The 15,538-nt window shown below is 35.2% G+C and overlaps 1 protein-coding gene across 2 annotated transcripts; it reads left to right on the top strand.

Moving 5' to 3' along the window:
- Positions 1-2,253: 2,253 nt before the first annotated feature.
- LOC307001561 (Golgi pH regulator) lies at positions 2,254-14,823 on the top strand. 2 transcript variants are annotated; one of them, XM_079618227.1, is made up of 14 exons: positions 2,254-2,541; positions 2,949-3,008; positions 3,103-3,206; positions 3,291-3,397; positions 3,496-3,597; positions 4,611-4,731; positions 4,827-4,907; positions 5,498-5,607; positions 6,689-6,777; positions 7,287-7,379; positions 7,472-7,567; positions 8,566-8,655; positions 8,880-8,945; positions 12,352-14,818. In XM_079618227.1, the coding sequence occupies exons 1-14, from the start codon at positions 2,500-2,502 to the stop codon at positions 12,556-12,558; spliced, it is 1,368 nt and encodes a 455-aa protein (XP_079474353.1). In that variant the 5' UTR covers positions 2,254-2,499; the 3' UTR covers positions 12,559-14,818. The 2 variants fall into 2 exon arrangements, with proteins under 2 accessions (XP_079474353.1, XP_079474354.1); XM_079618228.1 differs by lacking the exon at positions 7,472-7,567 and having other exon boundaries at positions 2,294-2,541; positions 12,352-14,823.
- Positions 14,824-15,538: the final 715 nt, after the last annotated feature.

Below are 15,538 nucleotides of genomic sequence, written 5' to 3'. Positions count from 1 at the left end.
TTGATACATTTGAGTTAATAATGAAATCTTAGAGTTTTCAATGCAGACTTTATATGTATGAGAAACTGTTGTCATGTCTGTTTTTGGTTTTGTTTCTTGGTTCATGCCTTTTATTTTGTAGTCGGTCTTCTTCTTCTTCTTGTTTTATGGTGGATTACAGACACATAAGCGTATTACCGCCACCCAGAGGGGACCTTTGCTATTTGAGTCTGCTTGGAGACGCGCAATGCCTCGGTGGATTTGTTTGGAACTATTTTCATTGGCGAAATATAATAAGATTAAAATGAAAGTCTAGCTTTGTTTATGCAACCTACTGTCAGTGAGTCGGTGTCAAGTTCAAGTTCATGTTTAGATTCAGGTTTATGTTCAAGTTAAATTATAGTTAAGTCATGCCATCATCGTGTTTTGTTTATTTGTGTTTGTTCAAGTTCTGTACGAAAAGCTGCACTTGGGTTTACTTTAACTTACCTTCAGTGGACGCTTGTTACAACACAGCAGTTCACCTCCTGCTCCTCCTTCAAGGTGATCGCATCATTGAGGATTATGGTGGATGTTTTTGTAAATATCTTCCCAGGTGGAATTTTTATGTTGTGGCACTTAAGGGCATTTTCCGAAATAGATTATCTAATGCTCCAAAGCAATAGACCAGAAACCCTCGAGGAATATATTGACCTAGCTTTATTACTGAGTGGATTCTCTATTACTGTATGAATTGCGGACATGAATCCCAGCAATCCTTCAGTAATAGGCTAGAGCCTCATCACGTCATGGCCGCCATGCTTCCTGTGCACTTCCTGTTATGGGCCGCATACACTTCTCTTTGAGTCGTCGGCGACTGCTATGGCCAAGGAGGCCGTCCCTGAACTCATTGTGCCCCATGCTACAACCACCCGTTTACAGACTTCCCACACACTTACTTCAAGACCAGGAAAACTGTCCAGGACTGTGTTCCACCATGGCCTCCTGATTCACAGAGGTCATCTCTTACTGCTTTGGTGGTCCTCGCATCCACCATCACTGATGGCTGTACCATGGCCACCTGGTCCACCATGGTCTTGTACATTGTCCCACTGCTCCACAGTCCTGGCCCACCACTGCTCAACGGCCCAGGCCATGATCCAGTTCATGATCCAATTAAATATTCCCTTTAGTTGCCGCAGAATCCTGTCCGAAATTAGTTTTGTGAGGTACCTTCGTGTGCAAATGCCTGCAGAGTCCTGCTAAGTCCTGCCATTAGAGGTTCAGGTTTAGAGGTTCAGGTTAAGAGGTTCAGGTTAAGAGGTTCAGGTTAAGAGGTTCAGGTTAAGAGGTTCAGGTTAAGAGGTTCAGGTTAAGAGGTTCAGGTTAAGAGGTTCAGGTTTAGATGTTCATGTTATGTTAAGTCATGCCACTGTCATGTTTTTTTATGTATTTGTTCAAATTTTGTAAATAAAATCTGTACTTGGGTTTATTTCAACTTGCCTTCAATGGACGTTCGTTACAGATTTCTTCTGAAACTTTTGACATCACAACTGCATCACAACAATCTAATTACTTCAGGCCATGATCACTCTTTAATATTGCTGCTCTTTATAACATGATCATTTGTAATTTTTCCTTTTTTTTGTGGGTGAAATGTAAAATTATTAGCCTAACATAAAGGTCTGACAGAGAGGACAAATATCTTAAAATATCATTTTGATATTTATATGTTATGAAAATGACACCACAGGGCCATTGAGACTGCTGTGTGGTGACAGCTTTTCACAGGATGTGATTTAGCCAAGACAGCCATGTTCTCTGTTCCATATGTTGCTTCAGTCTGATGAGACTTTCCATCTTAATAATGAAACACCTAGCCCTGGGCTCAATCACACATAAGAGCAGCATTATCTATCTATCTATCTATCTATCTATCTATCTATCTATCTATCTATCTATCTATCTATCTATCTATCTATCTATCTATCTATCTATCTATCTATCTATCTATCTATCTATCTATCTATCTATCTATCTATCTATCTATCTATCTATCTATCTATCTATCTATCTATCTATCTATCTATCTATCTATCTATCTATCTATCTATCTATCTATCTATCTATCTATCTATCTATCTATCTATCTATCTATCTATCTATCTATCTATCTATCTATCTATCTATCTATCTATCTCTGTCTGTCTGTCTGTCTGTCTGTCTGTCTGTCTGTCTGTCTGTCTGTCTGTCTGATATAGGTGATGATATAGTCTCGTCTGTTTGCTCCGGTTTGCGCTTTCTTCATTTTTGAGGTGGTGACGCCCTCTAGTGAACGCATTACGAAACAATCGATGATGACATCACTGTGCGCCGGAAAACCTGTTTGTCCCATGTCATGACGTCAGCAGCTTGACAGCTTGGTCTGACACTTGTTCTGTTCAATATTTGTTTCTCTGTATTAACCGAGAATTGTAACATTATGAGCTGAGAGCGCGTTTGCCATTTTCTGCGTATTAACTTGGTACCACATGCTGCGCCATGTCTTTCTTCGTAGATTCCGTGATTATGTTCACTTCTCAGGTAAGGAAACGTTAAGTCTTATCTCTCTGACATTGTTATATCAACATGAACAATGATCACATAATTTCATTAACGTTACTCCATTAATTGTACAATGAACAACATGTTACAAAGTTTAAATGGATTAAATTAATTGCTCAAATTATGACAGTGTCCGTCTGTCTATGACATATGCCTATAATGATAATAATGTATTCCTTATTACAGGTATTTTTTTATTTTACATTTGAACGAAACACAATGGTATTTAATATATAGTCCATGTTTTCCAATCTCTGGCCATCATTCTGCTCAGTAGTTGTTTTAGTAGTTTTTAAGCTTTTTGGTTTGTGTTGTATATTATTTTCCACAAAGAAAAGCTTGAAGAATGTATTAATGCTCCAGTTAACACAGTTTTCTACACACAGGTGCTGTTTTTCGGGTTCGGCTGGCTGTTTTTCATGCGGCAGTTGTTTAAAGATTATGAGGTATTGTGCATAAGAGTGTATATTTTACCAAGTTTTGTTGACTCTGGCCTTTCAGTATTTCTTATACAGGCGATCTTTCTCATTTCCTCATCAGGTTCGACAGTATGTTGTGCAGGTGGTGTTCTCTGTCACATTTGCCTTTTCTTGCACTATGTTTGAGCTTATTATCTTTGAGATTCTTGGTGCATTAAGCAGCACGTAAGTATTCATGATTTACTCAATGAAATCTTCATTGATGAGAACTGTAGATCAGATGATCACGTGCTGTTTGTTTCTAAACAGGTCCAGGTATTTCCATTGGAAGCTGAATTTGTATGTAATATTACTAGTTCTAATATTTGTGGTGCCTTTCTACATCGGCTACTTTGTGGTCAGTAATATACGTTTATGTAAGTCAATTCAGTTTTCACTTTATATTCCTTAACTTTTGCATTTGCTCAAAGTTTGCTCATGCACCGTGCGTGTTTTGCTTTTTTCTCTCTTACAGTGCATAGACAAAGGTTGCTTTTTTCATGTGTGGTCTGGTTCACGTTCATGTATTTCTTCTGGAAACTGGGCGATCCTTTCCCTATTCTTAGTCCAAAACATGGTAGGCACTGTTCTTGTCACTTTAAGACGGAATGCATGGATCCAATATCCAATATACACATGCGTTTCTTTCTCAACTGTTCACGTTCACTTAAGACATAAATGATCCTGTTTACGAGTATGTGTATTTAACCTTTCAAGCCCAATTATGCGGCCAAAAGAACTCAGTGCAGTACTCAAACACTTTATGAGCAGTGTCTTTATGTGCTCCCGTCTCTCAGACAGCGGTCAGAAACAGTGGCTGCATCCGAAATCACATACTCTCTTGAGTATGTACTTTTGAATACGTTATTTCTTAACGACCGCTAAAAAGGAATGTTCTATATAGGATATGTGTATAGTATATGTGTGTATTATGAATGTAATTCGGACATACTACATCCACCATGTTGATATTATCATGTGACCTACCAGTGTCAGCTATGTCACTTCACTGCCATTCATAAATCCTCTCCCGTGGCATATTTTTTTTGCTTTTTGCTTGCTCTTTTATGAGTACTGTGAATTCGGACATACTTCTTTTGTCAGATACTCTTTTCGCCTACTATATAGTAGGGAATGCGTTTTCAGATGCAGCCAGTCTCAGACAGCGAGCGCATAAAGCGTAATGAGGTGTCTTTCGGTGCTTATTGCACTTCAACGGTTTAAAATCACTTGGTTGTTAAACCACAATGCTTAAAAACGTATGTAAACGCTAAGCTTTTGTGACCATACACAACAGCAACATCACATGACAACATCACAACATCACAACTGCAATATTGTCCAAAATCTCTACCAGTTATCACCCACTCCTACTATGCATTTTTGAATGAAACAGGAAAACCAACAACATAGAATTGATTGGTATATGCAAAGTTTTAGTAGATTATGAGAACAACCATTTCATTTGGAATAATGGGCAACAGTGAATCATGCACATTAAGTGTGCATTAAGAAAGTAAACATATTAATAATATAAATTATGTTTTCCAGCTATTGAGGTATATGTATATTTCTTTCTTGTGTTCTCAGGCATTCTGTCCATAGAGCAGCTGATCAGTCGTGTGGGGGTCATTGGGGTCACACTGATGGCTCTTCTGTCTGGCTTTGGTGCCGTAAACTGTCCTTATACATACATGTCTTATTTCCTGAGGTAACTTTGCTCTCAGACACATAACATAATAGAACACTGTGTTGTTTTGTATTTATATTTTTTATAATAGATATTTGTTTGGTTTGTTTGCTCAGAAATGTGACGGACAGTGATATCCTGGCCCTGGAGAGAAGACTGCTCCAGACTATGGACATGATTGTCAGTAAAAAGAAAAGGTAAGCGAGTGATCCAATCAGTTCACCCTAAAAATTTAAATACTCTCATCATTACTCACCCACAACATAGGCTAAGTACTGTTCAAAAGTTTGGGTTGTACAATTTTTTTTTTTACATTTGTCTCTTATGCTCCCCAAAGCTGCATTAATGAATCAAAATAACTTTTTTTTTTTAAATATATATTTTCCAGTCTTCAGTGTCACATGATCCTTCAGAAATCATTCTAATATGCTGATTTGTTGCTCAATAAACATTTTATATTATTATCAATGTTGTAAACAGTTGTACTGCTTAATATTTTGTGGAACCCGGGATACATATCAAGAATCTTTGATGAATAGAAATATCAAAAGAATGGTATTAATTTGAAATATTAATATTTTGTAACTTTATTAGTCACTTTTGATCACCTGAACCCTGAATACAAATATTTATTTCTTACAAAAAAAAGTCCTGCTGACCCAACACATGGATGTTATATGACCATAAAAAAGTAAATAATTAAAGAACATAAGTTTTTGTTTTCAAGAGTTTTATCATAACATAATCCTATTTTTCTTTTTAATAAGTTTTTCATTACTCTTTGTAGGATTGCCATGGTAAGAAGGCAGATGTACCAGCGTGGAGAGGAGCAGAATAAACAGACAGGATTTTGGGGGATGATAAAGAGTGTGACCTCCTCACCATCAGGCAGTGAGAGTATCCTTAATGACCCGGTTTATTTGAGACAGCAGGCTTACACTAGTGTTCCTGAGTTACAGACCTTCTTCTGTCTCACTTAGGAGTGACCCAGCAACTGGAGAGTTACTGAGATCATGTATATTAATCACTATTGTGCTCAAAGTGTCGGAGCAAAGAGCTTAACCCCTGTTCACTCCTAGAGGACTGCCTCAACAATTTACTTTAAAGCATTAGTTAATGGGGACTTGGGGAGTAAAATATGTTTGTGTGTGGTCTGCTAAACCCTACATTATGGGGACAAAATGTCCCTACAAAGATGGCAATATCTGAAATCCTTTCCCATTTTTGGTCCCCATGAGGAAAACAGCGTATAAATCATATTAAGTGATGTTTTTTTTTTTAAATGTAAAAATGCAGAAAGCTTTCTGTGGGTAGAGTTAGTGTAAGGGGATATAATATACTGTTTGTACAGTATAAAAATCATTACGTCTATGGAAAGGCCCCATAAAACATTGAAACACAACTTTGTGTGTGTGTGTGTGCGTGTGTGTGCATGTTAAATAGACTGGTTAACCTGCTGGCTAAAAACAATGGTTCTCACAAACTGGTTTTGCAATACACATTTTTAGTTTTGACAAAAGCAATGTATTTATATTTTTTATTCAAATTGGCTATAAACTTGTTTCCACCATGGAATAAAAATAAATAAAAAGGTAATTGCAACTTTTTATTTGACATTTCTTGCAATTGTGAGTTTACGTCTTGCAATTCTGATTTTTTTCTCTCAAAATTGAGAAATATAAACTCGCAATTGCAAGTTATGAAGTCCTAATTGTGAGATAAAAAGTCACAATTACCTTAAAAAAAAAAAAAAATGTTATTCCATGTCAGAAACAAGCTTCCACAATAAACTAAATTGAATGTAGTCAGGATTGTATTTTCTTTCACTTCATGTTGTATTACAGTATTTGTTGTTTTCGACACTGAGAGCATCCATTTTGTGGGGTTGTGATGCACCGGTTTAGGACCACAGGCTGAAAGTTTGTTTGCTATGACTTGTGGGTCCTCTGAGGGATGTTTCTTAACTCTGGCACTGCAGATCTTTCCCTGATCCAGCAGGAAGTGGATGCTCTGGAGGAACTCAGTAGACAGCTTTTTCTGGAGACCGTGGACCTGCAGGCCACCAAGGTATTTATCAAATGAAATGCAGTGCCTAAGATTCATTTCTATCCATCTTTTTCCTACACCCCATGACGCTTTGCGCAAATTACGGGAACAACTTCCGTTAAACTAAACAATCAGCGAAAGGCTCGCTCTATGAACGCAATAAGCATTTTCAAAGACTGGATAAAATGAGATGACATTATTCTACTCAACCATGGAACATTAAAAGGACAAATCTGAACATGAGAACATGAAGGAAATTTTACAGCTCATTCAGTCAAACTGATGGATAAGGATTATTTGTAGCGCAACCTTATAATTTGAAATTATTTGTTTTAGTCTTTTAAAATGTAACAGTCATGGAAATGATCAAAATCATAAAAATAAATGCATACACAAATTTTTAGTCTTATGGCTTTAAAATATCCAGTAATTACAATTTTTTATGGTCGAAATATGTGGGAGCCCTTTATATACATACAAATAAATATTAAAAGCACTATATGAACTGTCTTATGTCTCTGTATCCCAAGGAACGGATAGAATACTCAAAAACATTTCAAGGGAAATACTTCAACTTCTTGGGGTATTTCTTCTCCATCTACTGTGTGTGGAAAATATTCATGGTAAGAATGGTTTTCTCATGTTATGTTTGGCATGTACTATAGAGTATTTGTAAGAATGAATCTCAATCAGTGCTGTAATGTGTTCTTCGTAGGCCACTATAAACATAGTGTTTGACCGCGTTGGGAAGACTGACCCGGTGACAAGAGGAATCGAGATCACAGTCAACTACCTCGGAATTCAGTTTGATGTACGCTATTATCATCATTAACTTAAACCGCTTTATATATTTTGGTCTTTATTTTTTTCGTTCTCTTTTTGCTCAAATTTTGTTACTCAGCATTGAATTGCGAATGAGTTGTTAGAATTTTTTCCTCATAAAATTTAGATTTATTTTTTTCTCACCAAGGCTGCATTTATTTGATCAAAAATACAGTAAAACAATAATATTGTGTAATATCATTTCAATTTAACTTTTTTTTGATTACTATCAATGTTGAACACAGTTGTACTTAAACTTTTTGTGGAAATGGTATGGCATTTTTTTTTCAGTTCAAAAGAACAGCATTTACTTAAATTATAAAACTTTTGTAACATTTATAAATGCCACTTTTGAACAATTTAATGCATCCTTACAGAATAAAAGTATTAACTTTTTTTTTTTTTTTTATCTTACTGACAACTTTTGAATGATAGTGTATGTTTTTTTCCCCCCCAAAGATAAGGTTTGGTGATAAATCATCCCTTCACCTTTACATTTTTAATGTCTCTTCATCTTCTTGTATTTCTCTGCCTCCTATTGGCCAATGTATAAAACCGATCAGAAAGATCAAATCTCATTGTCACAGCAGGACAAATTACCACACCAGTTGTTTGTTTACTTTTTTTAATGATAGTTAATGATTGCATTTGTTATTCCACACTCATATACATAATCGCTGTGTACTAGTATCCGCCCTAATAGACTTTATACTCACGCCTGGGGTTGTATATGCAGGCTGTGATTGTGTGTGCTGTGTCAGCTGACATTTACTGCTTTGGTTGGCAGTTAATTGTTCCCCAGCCTGTTAAATGACGTTTAATCTTTCCCCATGAGAAGGTAATGATTCAGCCTCTTAAACATGTAATCTCGGTCCGGCCTCACTCTCGCTCTTTGCTGTTAAGCGCAAATGCTGCTCATCCCTTTTCTAATGGATAAAGCCTCTTAATTTATGTGCAGAAGAACTTAAACCTCTTGTTTTCCCACAGGTCAAGTTCTGGTCTCAGCACATTTCCTTTATCCTGGTGGGAATCATCATAGTCACGTCCATACGAGGCCTTTTAATCACACTCACCAAGGTAATGAAGGATGAACATGTTTTTTTGTTTTGTTTTTCTCATTCAGTCTTATCACTTAAGGGAAAACAGTCACGCATTACATGTGCGTAGGCGTGTTGGTTCAGCCGGTGTAAAGGGAGAAGATTATATCCTTGAGCAACTGCAACATGGTATTGGCCGAATTCAGTTTCTGAGAAGCATTAATTAAAAAGCAGTTTTGGGTAATCTCTTTCTTTTGTTCACAGTTCTTCTATGCCATCTCCAGCAGCAAGTCCTCCAATGTCATTGTGCTCGTCTTGGCTCAGATCATGGTGAGACATAATATTAAATAGACCAGAAATAAGTAACTGCACTCTTTTAGAAGCACAACTTTAGTTAATTTAAGACACATTCATACATCAGTGAAAGTTTGGCAAATACTGATAATTATTTGTACATTACAGTCATTGATAATTGTTCTTCCTTAAAATACAGGGGGCATAAGTCAGTACAGCCCTATGTTAAATTCCCATATTTTAAAAGGGCAGTTATTTCATGGATCCAGGATACTATGCATCCTAATAAAGTTCCCTTGGCCTTTGCGATTAAAATAGCCCCACATCATCACATTCCCTTCACCATACCTAGAGATTGGCAATGTTTTATTTCAGTTAGCCTAAAAGCTGGTTTGATTTGCATTGAGATGATCTTATGGAAATTACCCCATGCCAATCTCTAGGTATGGTGAAGGGTATGTGATGATGTGGGGCTATTTTTATCTCAAAGGCCAAGGGAACTTTATCAGGATGCATAGTATCCTGGATCCATGAAATAACTGGTCTTTAATAATTGGCCTTTGCCTGCCTCTAATGAAATCTTGAACAAAAATACAAAATATTTCTATATTTTTCCTCAAAATTTATATTTAATTGATCAACAAGTGATAATGATAGACATTGTGTTTCGAATGATTTCGGTAAAAAAAAAAAAATGCTGTTCTTTCTATTTATATATATAAAAAAAAAAAAAAACATTATTACAGTTTCCACAAAAATATTTAGCAGCACAGCTGTTTTCAACATTGATAATAATAAGAAATGTTTCTTGAGCAGCAAATCAGTATATTAGAATAATTTCTAAAGGATCATGTGATCAAAGACTGGAGTAATGATGCTGAAAATTCAGCTTTGCCAACACAGGAATAAATTACATTTTTAAATATATTCTAATAGAAATTAAAATAAATAAATAGTAATATTTTACAATATTTCACTTTTCAATTTTCACTGTATTTTTGATCAAATAAATGCAGCTTTGGCGAGCATAAGAGATTTCTTTACAAAAACATAATCTTTTTTTGACTGACTCTGGAAGTGTAAAAACTGTTCAGTGTGCAGCAGAAATAATAGATAACTGATTAATATAATATAATATAGTAATTTTTTTAATTATATGTGCATATATCATATATATATGCAAATTGCAAATAGTCTAATATGATGTTATAATCAATAGTATCTCATGAACAAAAATATATGACTGATAGAAACTAATATAGTCTCCAATATTGTGAAAGGAATCATAAAGAAACATTCCTGGGGGCTGTTCCATAAACCAAGATTAGAGTATAAGCCAGACTTATTTTGGTTAGTCAGTTGGTTAGTTATTGTCGGTTGATTCTGTTTCATAAAGCAAACTTAAAATAGTTCAAACTCAGTTACCCTGGCAACTTATGCTGGGAAACTAGCCTGGTCCAGGGCAGGCTAACTGTCAGGCTAAGCCTCAGTTGTTACACAGATCCTCTAACACTGACCATTAGGAACACAATTACTGACAATCTCTCATACCATTATTTGACTTTATTAACCACTATCAGTCCAAAAATAAATATACAGTAAAAAAATCAACTTAAGGCTACAATGATAAATTAGACAATATAGACCTAAAAACATATATATGTCTGGGTTTATACATATATAGGTTTACATAAACCTACAGGTTTACTTTTCTTACTGGCTGAATGTTTTGTGATTTAATTAGATAGTTTTAAAAATTTATGAAACACAACATTTAAAAGAAATAATTACAAAAGCACAGTATACATTTAAACTGGTAAGATGAATCTGAGCTTAGTAATTGTATTATCCTACACTTGATTTACCCCATTACAATAGTCCCTTTACAGTTATTATCCTAAAAATACACTAAATTGTAGGTTTAAAATTGTAAGGCACATCTAATGTCCAACAACCAATATTTTAGCATATATATAAATATTTTATGTACTTTATTATGTCTTTCAATTCAAATACATTTAACACAATTATACAAATGGACAGTTCCTTTAAAGACATAATATTTTCCCCCGATAAATCTTATTTTTCCTTCTACTTTTTTCTTTTGTGATAATACCCACCAACACCTAAAAACTATTAGAACAACAACCATTAAGTACATAGTTAGACACTTTTACATATGAAAAAAAATGGAAAAAATAAAACATTCACATATTTATATCAAACTCTTATAATGACACATAATTCATAATAAGTTATTAAAGTAATATTATTTAAATAATAAATAAGTAAATAAATAAAATAACAAATAACTAGAATTAAGGGAGGGAAGGTTATTTAGTTATAGGCTAATATGTATTCCTTTATTTTATGGAATATTCTTTGATTTTAGAGTTGCACATATCTTTTCAAAATGTATACTTTTGCTCTTAATTTCATGTTATCCTCTCCATAATGCACTGTATAAACTAAATCTAACCAAACCTTCTTGCTTTCTCCAAAAAAAAAAAAAGATTGCTTTAAAAGCTGTAATTCTCAGCATTCTAATTAAATAAGTATAAGTCATCTTTTTTAAGTAGCTTAGGTCCTAAACTCAAAACTATATTTTGTATCTTTATTATATTTGGTTTCTTAAAAATTTCTTCCCTGAATTAGGCCTACTTCTGTTCAATTGTTTTATTATAAGTATAAAATATATGAGTTTAATGAGATATAAGTTCACTGCAACTGATCCAACATCCTAAAGATAAATTATTATAATTAGAAGATATTTCTGGTGTTATAAAATATCGCATAGCCTATTAATTTTCAAAGCAAAATGTATATTAGTCAGAATTATTGCGCTCCGATTTGGCGCGTATGCGCGCAGCAGCGCTCGTTCAATGTGAAGTTTACAGCAAAATGGAACTATTTGCACGACTTTCTAAGATTTTCAGATGGAGAATATTCCTGTGAAATGTAAGTTTTGCAAACACCATGTCTTAAACGCATAAAACAGCACAAAATATATGCAGTTTGATGGTGGATCGATTTGATCTATGATCGACCTCCAGGGCTGCTTAAGAAACGCGTGCACACGCAGTTATCTAGACTAGATAAACTTGGATCAAATTAGTGGGATTGTGTGAACTTCAATTACCTTTTATGAAACCGCTTTAGCCCCAACTTATTTGTTAGGTTTATTCAAGTCGCGTTTTGGACTTTAATCCCCGCTTTTCTAAGCGGCTTTTATGGAACAGCCCCCTGGTTCCAATTCTAAATTATTTACCAATATATGTTCAAGAACCATTCAAAGAGTCAAAAGTCTTTAACAACTTTTGGTTCCAGTATTGTTTAAAAAAGTGCAACTGTTTTTGATTCCCACCTGTTAATATTGTAAATCCTTACTATATACGTAAAATGGTGTGGCATCTCACTCTCTCTCTCTGCTGTGTGTTTGTAGGGCATGTATTTTGTGTCATCGGTGCTCCTGATGCGGATGAGCATGCCTTTAGAGTACCGCACTATAGTGACGGAGGTACTGGGAGAGCTGCAGTTTAACTTCTACCACCGCTGGTTTGACGTCATCTTCCTGGTCAGTGCTCTCTCCAGCATCCTCTTCCTCTACCTGGCCCATAAGCAGGCACCTGAGAAGCACATGGCCCTGTGACCTCATCAGAGAGACAGACGCACAGGACTGAAACGTGCCTTTTGTTTTGCCTCTCCTTTTAGAAGGACTTTCATGCCTCTATCTTGTATGAGCATTATTGGGTCTGTATTTCCTGAATCAGGAGGGGCCCGGATACCGTGTTTATTTGACTGGCTTTAAAGACTGTGATGCTGGTTCACTGTATCATTTGAATAGACTTGTATTATTGAAGGGAGCACAATTCCATACAATATTGGTGTAATTTTTTATAAAGAGCATAACAATTCCCATGTGGTGTTATGTTTTCCACGGTAGGTAAACAAAATAACCCGTCTTACTAGTTTGTTTGGTATGAAATCAGCCTCGAACCATCTTTTATCATTAATAGACAACACATACTGTATATATCTCAGCAACACCCCGAGATGTTATAGTGGACTGTTGGACTCTTGTTTTTCTTACACGCCTGTTAATCGTTACTATCATTTCATGTTTTGTCCAGGGACATTAAGAATGATTCACATGCTGATACTGTATAGAGTGAGTGATAGTCATAATCTGAAGTCATGCTGACATATATGTTAATTTAGGGTATTGGGTTATTCTTTTGTGTTAGATGGACAGGTGCTTTTGATTTACTAAAAAGGCTGTTCCAGAGATGTAACCGTCTGGGGTTTATGCTCAAATGAAGTCAGTTCAGAATTCAATTAAAAGGCTTTTCAAGCATTCCCACTGTTTCTTAAAGGTACATTTCGTAGTTTGGTGCTGATTTAAAAGGGTTTACACATTAGGAGATCAAGTGTTTTTAGTGAAGAACCATCTAAATTGTGTACACTCACATGAGCTGAAATAATTTTTTTATAAAACGTGTTTTAAATATGCATGTTGCAGGTCTCTCCCCTCAATGTATTTCACCATTTTGAAGTTACGTGACCGGTGATGTTTCTGTCTCAGAGATTCCTTACGTTTATTGGCTGCCACCTCTGTAGATATGCTTGTAGCATAGTGATGTGAAGAGTGAAAATTAGACAGTTGTTGCATCTGCCTTCCTGCATAGTTCAGTTCCACCCCTTCTCTAACACACCTGTAATTATCAAGTGCTTCTGAAGTTCTTATTTAGCTGGTTCAGTTGTGTTTGATCAGGGGTGGAGCTACACTTTTCAGGAAGTTAGATCTCCAAGAATAGGGTTGGGCATTATTGTAGCAAGGAAATATGCTATTTCGAATCCAGCCAACAAAGCATATGCTGCGTTCCGTTCACACACATGTTGTAATTACCGTAATTACTAGATGGCGACCCGTGACATTCTACTCGGAGCAGTTCACGTCCTCGGACTCGAAATTATGGGTTTCTATAGCAAAATGAATCAAGCGTCATGTGGTACAAGTCGGAGCTCTCAGAAAATTCCATTTACAAGTTGTAACTATGAGTTCTACGAGAAAAGTGAACGCTTTAAATCTGGTAATTACGGTAATTACGACATGATGTGAACCCATCTACACTTATTCATGCTTTACAATTGGAGAATCAGTACCTGTACAGTCACAGAAACGAGTCTAAACGTCATTATGGCAGACACAAGCTTTGGTTCCACTTTATTTCGATAGTCTACTTTAGACATTCTACTAACTATAAGTAACTTTTCAACTACATGTCAATTAACTCTCATTAGAGTATTAGTAGACTGTCAGTAGACTGTTAGGTTATGGTTAGGTGTTAGGGTTCGGGTTAGGAGAATAAGTTGACTTGCCAAGTTACTTATAGTCAGTAGAATGTCTATTTGGGGACCAACAAAATAAAGTGTTAGCAGATATTAAGCAGACAGTCAACTAATCATCTAATGACAGTTAGTTGACATGTTGCTGCAAAGTTACTTATAGTTATTGGAATGTCTAAAGTGGACTATCGAAATAAAGTGTTACCCAAACCTTTTTTTTTTTTGGGAACAAGTAAAATGGAAGTCACCTCAAAATGGGCAATTCTTATTATTTTATGGAAAATTGCAGTATTTAATTGTAATGATTTTTCTGTACACCTCATTATTTGTTTTAAAATTCATATATTTTCGTAATCAAAATAACTTCCCCTCCCTCTTACACCAACATTTCTTCTCTGGTGACATGCTTATAGCGTGAGGGCGGGACAACCTGTCACACATGAGATCGACCAATAGCAAACCACAACCATCCAATCAATTCCCAATGGACAAAATCAAGTCCAATGTGTAACTCGAATATACGTAACAATATGGAATAAAAGACTAGCTATCACAACTTCAATTACACCGACTTTAATTATTGTGTATTGCTCTCTGAAACAGTTTAATTTGCATAAAAATATTTTCTTACAACACTGTAATTGGTACACGAAAAACAGAGATGCCAAAACTTGCTAAATAACTTGCTAAACGCACCTTTAAAATGAAAAGAATGGGTTACACAGAATTCGATTTGATGTTGCACCAAATGAAGAGCAGGTTTTATTCAATTAGGCATCCACCAGAAAAATAAAGAAGAAAAAAAAACATCCCGTAGAATAAAAGAAGTATGCATTGTCTGAAAGTCTGTAACTGCTTGTAATTTAATATTTCATGCATCAAAAGTGTAATACAGCAAGTTTAAATAGATTGTCTAATAGAATAATCTGTATTTGATATCCTTACTAAAGTTCTTTAATCAATGTTCGTATAGTCTCTAGTTCAAATGGGCATTTCCTCTTTTAATAGATTGTGCAGTAGTTTATCAGGTAAGTGCATCGACCTGTCACTAAATCACAGTATTAAAAGGGTTACACTTTATTTTAAGGTGTCCTTGTTACAGTGTAATTATATATTTAAGTACTGAGTAATATAATAAACACGTACTTACTATAGGGTTTGGTTTAGGGCTGGTTGCATGTAATTATGCATTATTTATTGTTATGACTTTATAGTGTAACATGTCTAACAAGGACACTAAAATAAAGTGATATTATTGAAAGTATCTGTTGGAATATGTGGTG

The sequence above is a fragment of the Phoxinus phoxinus genome (assembly GCF_949152265.1).
Source record: "Phoxinus phoxinus genome assembly, chromosome: 7".
Lineage (NCBI taxonomy): Eukaryota > Metazoa > Chordata > Actinopteri > Cypriniformes > Leuciscidae > Phoxinus > Phoxinus phoxinus.
Note: the sequence above shows the minus strand (reverse complement) of the source record. Positions and strands in the feature narration are given on the sequence as shown.

Coding starts and splice junctions, on each gene's coding strand:
- LOC307001561 (XM_079618227.1), top strand. CDS start 2,500: ATGTCTTTCTTCGTAGATTCCGTGATTATGTTCACTTCTCAG. Junction 3,398..3,495: donor GGTCAGTAATATACGTTTAT/GTAAGTCAATTC, acceptor TCTCTCTTACAG/TGCATAGACAAAGGTTGCTT. Junction 3,598..4,610: donor TATTCTTAGTCCAAAACATG/GTAGGCACTGTT, acceptor TTGTGTTCTCAG/GCATTCTGTCCATAGAGCAG.